General features: G+C 46.0%; 1 protein-coding gene across 2 annotated transcripts in view; it reads right to left on the bottom strand.

Annotated features, from left to right (window-relative positions):
- KIF5C (kinesin family member 5C) overlaps positions 1-7,280 on the bottom strand; it is a 159,412-nt gene extending 152,132 nt beyond the window's left edge. Inside the window, exon 1 of one of the 2 annotated variants that reach the window (XM_027561223.1) lies at positions 6,742-7,280. In XM_027561223.1, coding sequence (XP_027417024.1) covers positions 6,742-6,867 — 126 coding nt within the window. In that variant the 5' untranslated portion in view covers positions 6,868-7,280. The remainder of the gene's footprint in view (positions 1-6,741) is intronic. The other variant, XM_027561231.1, reaches the window with a different exon arrangement.
- Between the last annotated feature and the right edge of the window lie 3,296 nt (positions 7,281-10,576).

Here is a 10,576-nt window from a genome sequence, read left to right on the forward strand (position 1 = left end):
CCCCACAGTGAGCTAGTAAATTCATAGGCAATTCCATCTGACTCTCCCCAGTGCCTCTACCAACCCCAATCCTTTATTTTAGCACCAACTGCGTGCTCAACCATAAACAAGAGGAACCTCCAGCGACACAAGCCAGATTATAATTACTCTCTTGTGTTCACTCATTCCAGGATTTCAGAGGGCAGGTTTACAGGAAACCACGAATTCATTTTCAGGTGATGTAAACACTTCCAAATTTAGGAAGAACATATCTCCACACTATTAAACACTACTGTTAATATTCACTTAGACACAGTGATGAATATCCTCTTTAAAAAGTCTGGCATAAAATATTACCACTTTTTAGTTTAAGCCACATTGGAAAACTGGCCATTTCTTAGAGTTAAACATACAGTTATGGTATGATCTAGTAATCCCACTCCCGGCTGATTACCCAAGAGAAATAAAAATGTATACTCACACAAGAACCCATATGTAAAGGTTTATAGCAGCTTTATTCACAATCATCTCAGACTGGAAACAACCCAAATGTCCTTCAACAGGTGAATGGATAAACAAATTGTGATATACTTGTATAAAGGAATACCATTAAGCAATAAAAAGTAATGAACTTTTTTTTTAAGGAATAAACTATTGATACATGGAACAACAACCTAAACCTCAATGGACTCAATCTCAGAAAGATACTTAAATTTATGATTCCATTTTTATGACAATCTGGAAAAGGCAAAGTTATGTAGAAGAAGAAGAGATAAGTGGTTGCCAGAGGTTAAGAGAGGGGAGAAGGTTTGATTACAGAGGGATGACATGAGAGATTTTGGGGTTTGGTTTTGTTTTTTTGAGTGATGAAACTGTTGTGTATCTTGAGTATGGTGGTATATGGTAGGTAGAATAATGGTTCAAAAGATGTCTACACGAAACGTGTGAATATATGAAAGTTACAGGATGAAAGGAAATTTGCAAATTAAACTGATTGCTAATCAGATGACCTTATAATAGGGACATCATCCCATATTATCTGGCTGGGCTCACTGTAACCAGATGGGCCCTGAAAAGTGGAATAGGGAGGCAGAGGAGTCAGTGAGAAAGATATGCCATGGAAGAAGAGACAGAAGAGATTTGAAGCATGAGAGGGGATCAATCCACCCTTGGCTCTTATGGTATAGGAAGGGGGCCATATGGCCAGGACCTGAGAGTGGCCTCTAGCAGCTAGGAACAGCCCCAGGCTGACAGCCAGCAAGGGGACGGGACCTCAATCCTACAACCACAAGGACCAGATTCTGCCAAAACCTGAATGAGCAAAGAAATGGATTTTCTTCCAGATCCTCCATAAAAGAACATGGTCCTGTCAACACCTTGGTCTTGACCTTGTAAGACTCTAAGCAGAGAAACCAGCTGACTTGATGGACTTCGGCTGACTGAAAAAAAAAAAAAAAAGCACAACCTAAAAGTTGAGAATTATGTTTTATGTAAGGCATTTACTGAGGATTAGAGCAGGAGATGGCAGCCTGTCAGATAGCTCTGAGGGACTGTTCTAAAGAGTAAGAAAGGAGCCAGGATATACAGGAGGTTTTGAAGGGGGTTAAAGGAAAAAAGAAAATAAGTAGTGGAACTTCAAAAGATTACTGCTAATCACAAAAAACAGACATCTCAAGTTAATGATTTTAGTGCTTTTCTGTGTATGGGAAGATGGAAGAGTCTGGACTAATTGAAAACATTCCTTTGATATGAATCTTAACTATCCAGAACCAGTATCCTTTTTCCTCTGTCCTGAATTCCCCTCAGGGTGCACCACCAACTGCAGGCGACATTCTTTGTCCACATGACGTATGGAAACTGTGTGATAATACATTTGTATCATTTTAAGCCTTCAAATTTGTGATAATTTGTTACAGCAGCAACAGAAAACTAATACAGCATTGCTACACAATTCTATGTATTTTTCACATCCCCTACAATAGAACTATAACCGAAAAGAGTCATTTTACTCTGTATAAATTTTAAAATATTCTTGCCTTTAAAAATCATGACTACAGACAGAAAGAAAAATTCTGGCCATATTTCTTGACATCTTCAGCCCATAATCTCCACAACAGTAACTCAGGCTTGGAATTTGGTTTCTGTCCCCACCCCTGACTTCCCTACCCATCCACTGACCAGAACTAATCTAATCTCCTGGAGCCTAAGGCCACTTTCCACGCCAAAGGCCAGCTCAGGGTTTGTGGCTAATATTTTGCTTTGGCTTTCAAACAAGTCAAAACTTACACTGCCTCAGGGGAGGCACCCTTGGTTAACAAGACCTGCTTTCCCAGGAGTGCAAACAAGAGGAAAGCCCAAAACTGACATGCGAAAGTCCATTTCAAAGAAACCTACTGAGAACTCTCTCAAGACAGAGTTCCATCAATGCAGATACATCAAAACCAACAGGCAGAACTCAAAGTAATGGATGACTCACTAGGATTTTTAGCAGTTAATGAAGAAGTGTTCTGAGAAATGCTCTAAATCCAATATTTTTCTCTGAAAGAATTAATGTGGTGCCCCTCACCCCCACCCTCCACTTCTAGCTCATCACAAGTGTTATTAGCAGACCTAATTTTTAACAAGGTTGAATACAGTTCTTTACCAAGACATTTAAGAGATAGCACATAGCACATCTCTTTAAAATTATTTTTAACTACTCCCCATAGCCTACAGTCAATGAAAAGTCCATAAAGTCATTAAAATACACCAAGGTAAAGACTTCTAGATTCAACAAAGAGATCAATAAATATTTATTAAGTGCCTTCTGTGGGTAACACCCTGAGAAGTACAAGAAGCAAAACATGAATGGGTCTTGGCTCTACACCTGCTTTACAATGTCATTAGACACGGGATCAAAATTAATAATAATCTGAGGGACTTCTGGTGGCGTAGTGGATAAGGATCTGCCTGCCAATGCAGGGGACAAGTGTTCAATCCCTGGTCAGGGAAGGCTCCACATGCCTCAGAGCAACTAAGCCCACGCACCACGACCACTGAGCACCTGCGCTAGAGCTCGTACTCAACAAGAGAAGCTACCACTCTCTGCAACCAGAGGAAACCCACACACAGCTACAAAGACCCTGCACAGCCAAAAATAAACAAAAATTTGTAAAATAAATAAGAATCTCTTAAAAATTAAAAAATGATCATCTAAGGCAAAAAATTATGAGATCACATACAAAATGAATGCTACAAGAGTTCGCAGTGGAAGAAACTGTGGCTGGGGCAGTGAGGGAAAGAAAGTTCTGCACAGGAGCACGGGGGAGAAAAGCAAGAATGAGAGAGAGAATCTCTTCAAGCTTTACCCCCGGTGGTTCAGGCGGTAAAACATCAGCCTGCAATGCAGGAGACCTGGGTTCGAGCTCTGAGTCAGGAAGATCCCCTGGAGAAGGGTATGGCAACCCATTCCAGTTCTCTTGCCTGGAGAATCCCATGGACAGAGGAGCCTGGTGGGCTACAACCCATGGCGTCACAAGGAGTCAGACACGACTGAGTGACTAAGCACGTACTTCAAGATGACATTTCTTAAAAAAAGAGAAATCTAGGAACTCCATCTGCAAAATCTTCCTCTCAGCATACATCTCCACAAGAAATGAACAAGACTTTAAAGGAAAAACAATCACCCCAGTTTCAAAAACAAAAAAAGAATTTCTGAGATTCTGAATTTGGACTCACAGTTAACTGCACAGAAATTCATTCTTCATTCATCTCTGTTGGGTTCTGGGCTTCTTTGGTCATCCCCACAATCTATGGCCCTGCAAGGAGGGGAGAGCCCACCTAAGAGAGCCTCCACCGGCACCCGAGCCAGGTGGGCGGGTTCCAATTGAATTGACCTGGGAGCCTTCTACTCAGACGACAAAGGATGATACAGGCTGCAAGAACTGTCACTCCCTTTAGTTACACATTTCTAAGTAGGAATGGGAAGGGTCCTAGCACATGCCAACTCAAGTCCCAACACCCTTCAGCATTTGGCAGTCTTCGGTTCTGTACCAAACTCACTGAAAGATACACAAAAGAATGTTCATAGCCGCTCCATCTATATTAGCCTCGAAGTGGAAACTACCCAAACAGTTACTACCAACAGTTACTGGATAAATAAATTGTGGTATATTCATATAAGATACTACAGGTCAATGAGGATGAACCAACTGCAGCCACACATCACAACGTGGACCAATTTGACAACCATCATGTTGAACACAAGAACTCACACAAAGAGGTGAACATACTGTGTGGTTTTATGGATCTAAAGCTTAAAAAAAAAAAAAAAAACTAAAAGTCAAAATAGCAGTTATTCTGAGGCACAGGGAGTTAGTGACTGGGAGGGACTTCGGGGGTCCTGAAAATGTCTGGTTCCTAGCCTAAGAGGTGGTTACGGGAGTGTTTACTTTATATAAAAAAAGAAAAGCTATATACACTTATTTTCTATATGAATGCTTTATTTCAAAGAAAAATTTATCTTAAAGAAAACTGAAAAGTGTTGTACTAAAGGATTATAGTAAGATAAAAAAAATTTTCAATTTACCCCAGATTTACAGTTGAAGAGCTACATGTGTATTCGCATCCACAACCATTTGTTTAATATACTTTAGTAGTGTCATAAAATTAAGGAAGGATAACCATAAAATTAAGGATCTCTGCCTTGCACACAGATCAAAGGGATGATTTATTACTCCACTTCATTAGTTCTGGTATGTCACCCTTAGAAGACGGAGAAAGAGAAGAGCATGGAAAGGAAGAAGGTGGAGTAGGAGGGAGAGGAGGAGAAAGAAAAGAAACAGCTTGAGCCTCTCTTTAAAACCTCTGAAAACATAGGGTCACCAGAACATGTTCTAGGACTGAACAATTATTGGTTAAAAAACCGTTACCAGACAAGGGGCAGGGCTAGATGTCCCCAGTAACTCCCACTCTATCCAAACCACAAGCTGGCTCAGGAAACAGCAAATCGCCCTGTAGGCTGACCCCAGCTTAGATGTGTAACCAACAAGCTACTATCCATAGATACGTCACTATCCAATGTCAGCCATCAAGTATAGAATTTTCTTCCTCATCAATAATTGTAGCATACATCTTTCCTTCAATTTAACACAAAGCAGATAGAAAACCCCTCCTTCCTAGCCCCTCAGGCCAGCTCTCAGAATGAACGACCACCCCCATAGCATTTGGAGGTCACGGTTTTCTGATGACTGTGAAAATGAGGAGGAGAGGAGGTCTTCAAGAGGAAATGCCTTTCTAAGGCAGGTACACGATGAAGTCCTTTGGCAATGCCGGAGCCTTGCCTCTGGTCTCCTTCCGCAGAGAAAGCCTGCCTTGCAAAGAAAGCCTGCCTTCCGCTTCGACCAGCACCTGCTAGTCCCTGGGGCCCTTCACAAGGACTGCGGCACAACCTTGGCAAAGATGCTGGGACTGTTTGGGCAGGCAAATGTCTGCCTCTGGTGCTTAAGAAGAGTCGACCTGACTCCAGCAGAGACCCTAAGTAAACTGTCACCTGTCAATCACTTGACCTAAATACCCCAGCCACTGGGGGAAAATAGGAGGGAGGGGGTAGTCTGAGCATGCTCAGTAATCGGGATGACATCATTTAATCAATGCTGAGGCCGGGAAGGCTGCATCAGCAGCCTCGAGCAGGCTGCCAGGAACGTGTCAGCGGGGATCGGGAGGCTCCCATTAACTCGGTCCCTCCCCACGGGACTCGCATACAAAGAGGGTACCGTCAGCTACACACGCTGGGAACAGAGGAGGGGGAAGGGTGGGGGTGGGGGCGGGGAAAGCTGGTTTATTTCATTTGACATATTCCTTTAAGAACTAAAACCCAAAGGTATTCCCTCCCCGCACCAGCAGCCGCGCTGCAGAAATGGAGCCAAGTCTGGGGAAGGGAAACTTGGGAAGGGAGATCAAAAGCGAGGGGGCCCCAGCCACACAAAGTAACTTGTTCTTTGAGTACAGAGGCTATTTGGCTTCGTTTGGGACCCCCGGTCCCACAGATGCGGGTGGGCGTACAGCCTCCTCACCGCCCAACATGAAACACACCCGAGGGTCTGCGGACACCAGGTGGGGGTCGCCCCACCGGGGAAGAGTGAGACTCGAGGTCCAAGTCAGGACAGCCTGGGTTGAGAGGAAGCAAGAGGAGACATACGAAGCCTCCGGGAGAGGCCACCAGTGTTCCCCCAGCCCCCGCCTTCCGCGTGCAGAGCAAGGTGAAACGCCGCGGGGAGCCAATTCGACACGGCTGTGGGAGCTCGGTGCAGAGGCTAGGATTTTTCCAGTAGCTTTTTTCCTTCTTTTACCAAAACTGTGAGAAGAGGCAAAGTGCTCGATAAATCAAAACGATACCTGGAATCATTTGTGGGTTACAGAGCTCATACTTTAAGGGGAGTCTGAGCTTGAGGATAACGCGAACACACTACCCACGCGACTTGGCCAGGGCGGGGAACAATAGACCCACTCGGGCCCCCACCCCAATAACAATGGCGGCGCCGAACCCTTGCTCGCCCCCTACCCCCTCCGCCGCCACCTGGGGCCGCCCCGGGGCCTCCAGTCGACCCTCAACTCGCCCAGGAGGGAACTACAGGGTGGGGGATTCTCTTCAAGTCCACCCTAGAGGGCAGCTCCCAAGGGATGTCCAAAGGGGCTGCCCGAGCATCTCTGCCCGGCCTGGGGCATCGGGGCGCCCGGCTGGGGCGCGAAGCATCAGGGAGGCCAGACTTCACAGCCACTTACCCCGATCACCACGGTCTCCTCGCCTTTAAATTTGGGGATGAATTTGTCCCCGCGGAGGATCTCTGCTTCGTTTAGTGGCCGGAACCGGCACATCACTTTGATGCTGCATTCGGCTGGATCCGCCATCTCGGCCGGCGGCAGGGAGGGGGCGCAGGGATGGGTGGGGGGCCGCGGTTCGGCACAACGAGGGAGAGCGGTTGAGAACCGCACCGCCCCCAACAAGGCCGCCTCCCGCAGCCTAGACGACGCTTCTCAGCAGGTCATCGCGAACTCGGCTGGCTGGGCAGCTCCGGCCGCTCCGGCACCTTGTAGGTGGGCAGCCTATTAACCTTTGGCCCAGCCGGCTGCAGACCTGCCTTTCCTGACCCTGCGCTGCGCCCCAGGCCCACCTGCCCACGACCACGCGGCGGGCGGACGAGGCGATGCGCAGGGAGCCAGCCTCTCCCTACTCAGACCTCCCGGGCTCCTGCGAGCTCAGCCATCCTGCATCAGCACCAGCGCGCTCGGTCGCCTCCCCGACCCGCCCCTTCGCCCCGCCCTGCCTGGGCACAGCCCTGGTCGGTTACGTCACTGCGGGGATCCGCCCCACCCTCGCTCAGGCTCCTAGAGCGAAGCATCCTGGGACTTGTAGTCGCTGCACCTGCGGGTGAGAAGACTTGGATGCTTGGAGTTGGCTTTAGGGGATAGCGGCGGTGCCTAGGGTGACGCTTCCGAGAACCTGCAGATCTTGGGTGGCTGCCCAAGTCGATAAAACGATGAATGTCACATCCAATATTCCCGGTCAAAATCTCTATAACAAGGTCTATATTATCTCCTTACATCTTTTCATGATCCCACAGGAAAGTCCCCTCTTAAGACCGTGTCCAACCAAACAGTTATGGAGCATTTTCTTTGTGCTCAACAGTTTTTAAGCGTTGTGAGGAAATTAGAAGGGAATTGAGATTTGCATGGATTTTGAAGCCAGTAATTCCTGAAAAAGCTTGTTCATACATTTTTTGGGGGGTCGGGAACTCCGTTAATATGTGATGAAAGTTAGGGACCTTTTCCATAACGGAAACAAAGACAAATAAACCTGTACACACCCACAGATTTTTTTCATGCTATTTTAGAGGGTCACCCTTGCCTGGAAAATCCCATGAACGGAGGAGCCTGGTAGGCTGCAGTCCATGGGGTCGCTAAGAGTCGGATACGACTGAGCATCTTCACTTTCACTTTTCACTTTAATGCATTGAAGAAGGAAATGGCAACCCATTCCAGTGTTTTTGCCTGGAGAATCTCAGGGACGGGGGAGCCTGGTGGGCTGCCGTCTATGGGGTCGCACAGAGTCGGACACGACTGAAGCGACTTAGCACCAGCAGGGACAATCGAACCCTGCCTTTAACACCCAGGTTAAGAAACTCTTAATTACTAGTATTTATTGTATAGTTTTGGAGAAGAAAATGGCAACCCACACCAGTATTCTTGCCTGGAGAATCCCATGGACACAGGAGATTGGCAGGCTCCAGTTCATGGGCTCACAAAGAGTCGGACACAACTAAGCAACTAACTGTTGTATAGTTTACACACCCTCTCCCTAACACCTATTTATAATCCTGTAGAATGAACAGATACATTATCAAGTCCAAAGTCCTTTGCAAACTACATCCAGGTCCCACGATCAGATTTCTGTCTACTTAATTAGCCTCATCTCTTACTGCTTCTTGTCTTGGCATTTACACTCTGATAAACACCAAACTACTTGTGGATTCTTCTGTTTAAATTTACCTCTTGCTCTGCTTGCTTCTTGTACTTTGTTTAAGCATTTACTCTCCTGAAGTCAAGCATTCATGCCTATCAGTAAGTATGTATACTAGGGCTCTTACCATGGAAGGTGATAGAAATCCACCCAGAGCCACTGAGTCTAAAGGAGAACTTGGGACTTCCTTGGTCCATTGGTTAAGATTCAGTGCTTCCACTGCAGAGGGCATGATCCCTGGGTCAGGAAGATCCCCTGGAGAAGGGAATGGCAACCCACTCTAATGTTCTTGCCTGGAGAATACCATGGACAGAGAAGCCTGGCGGGCTATGTCCTTGGGGTAGAAAAGAGTCGGAAAAGACTTAGCAACTGAGCACACACAGACAATATAGGCTTTAGATCACTATAGTGATAATCCTCTTGCAAATTATAAGTGTATCAAATTAACAAGCTGTATACCTTAAACTCAAGCTTCCCTGGTGGCTCAGTGGTAAAGAATCTGTCTACAGTGCAGGAGATCTGGGTTCAATTCCTGGGTTGGGAAGATCCCCTTGAGGAGGGAATGGCAACCCACTCCAGTAGTCTTGCCTGGAGAATTCCATGGACAGAGGAGCCTGGAGGGTTACAGTCCATAGGGTCACACAGAGTTGGACAAGACTGAAGTGGCTAAGCAACAGCAGCAGATACCTTAAACTTACACAACATTATAAGTCAATTATGTTGCAATAAAGCTGGAGAAACAAACAAATTAGTAATAGATTTCCCCAGGGGAAGGAGTAAAAGGTGGGGGGAGGCATTGAGGTCCCTGGTTAATTCCCTGACATCCATCCCACCCCTCCCTACTGAAAAGCTAGAACACACTGTGGACAAATGTCCCCACCTCTGGGCATGGCTTTGGTTAGTCTCATCAAAATTCCATACTCAGGGATGGGCAGGATGAAGCCAAGGAGATAGAGGAAAAGTTTGCCAAATTTTTGGAAAGACATTCTATTTCCTAAAATTTCTCTCCCTGTCTGGAGGATAACATTCCACATTCAATTGCTACTGAAACATTTTGTGACTGTGTGGAGAACAAAGCTTAGGATGAAGCCAAGCTCTGGACAACAGAGCCAATAGACCAAAACTCCTGGGTCTTTGATTATATGATCAAGCCACCGAGATTGAACAACCCAAAGCACACCCTTCTCTAGACTTCTTTCTTGAGCCAGTAAATTTGCCTGTTCAAGTCAGCTTTCTGTGAATCGCAGCAAAAGGGTATTATCTGATACCGGAAGATATGCAGGGAAGAGGTGAGCAAGGGACAGTCTGAAGGTCAGATTAAATTTACATGCCCAGGACAGTGAAAAAACCCATGTGACCAGAGTGAAATTCATGAGCAGTTACATCAGAGGCTAAGTGAAACAAGCCAGAGACAGAAATACTGTATGATCTCACTTACATGCAGAATCTAAGAAAAACAAACCAAACATATAGATACCGAAACCAGATTGGTAGGTTGCCAAAGTGGGGGATGAAATGGGTGAAGGAAGTCAAAAGGTACAAACTTCTGGAACTTCCCTGGTGGTCCAGTGGCTAAGACTCCAAGCTCCCAATGCAGGCGGCCTGGGGTTTGATCCCTGGTCAGGGAACTAGATCCCACTTGTGATAACTAAAGATCCCACATGACACAACAGAGACCCAGTACAGTCAAATAAGTAAATAAATGTATTTTTTTTAAAGGTGCAAACTTCTAGCTATAAGATAAATAAATCCTAGAAAAAAATTTATGGGTATATCAAAGAAGGGAAGGGTGGGATGAATTGGGAGGCTGGGATTGACCTATGTATATACACTACTGATACCATGTATGAAATAGATCACTAATGAGAACCTGCTGTTCAGCACAGGGAACTCTACTCAGTGCTCTGTGCCTATGTGCATGCTAAGTCATTTCAGTTGTATCTGACTTGGCAACCCTTCGGACCGTGGCCCACCAAGCTCCTCTGCCAATGAGATTTTCCAGGCAAGAATACTGAAGTGGGTTGCCATTTCCTCCTCCAGGGAATCTCCCCAATCCAGGGATCAAACCTGTGTTTCTTATGTCTCCTGCACTGGGAGGCA

Source organism: Bos indicus x Bos taurus, chromosome 2, assembly GCF_003369695.1.
Source record: "Bos indicus x Bos taurus breed Angus x Brahman F1 hybrid chromosome 2, Bos_hybrid_MaternalHap_v2.0, whole genome shotgun sequence".
In the NCBI taxonomy this organism is placed as follows: Eukaryota; Metazoa; Chordata; class Mammalia; order Artiodactyla; family Bovidae; genus Bos; species Bos indicus x Bos taurus.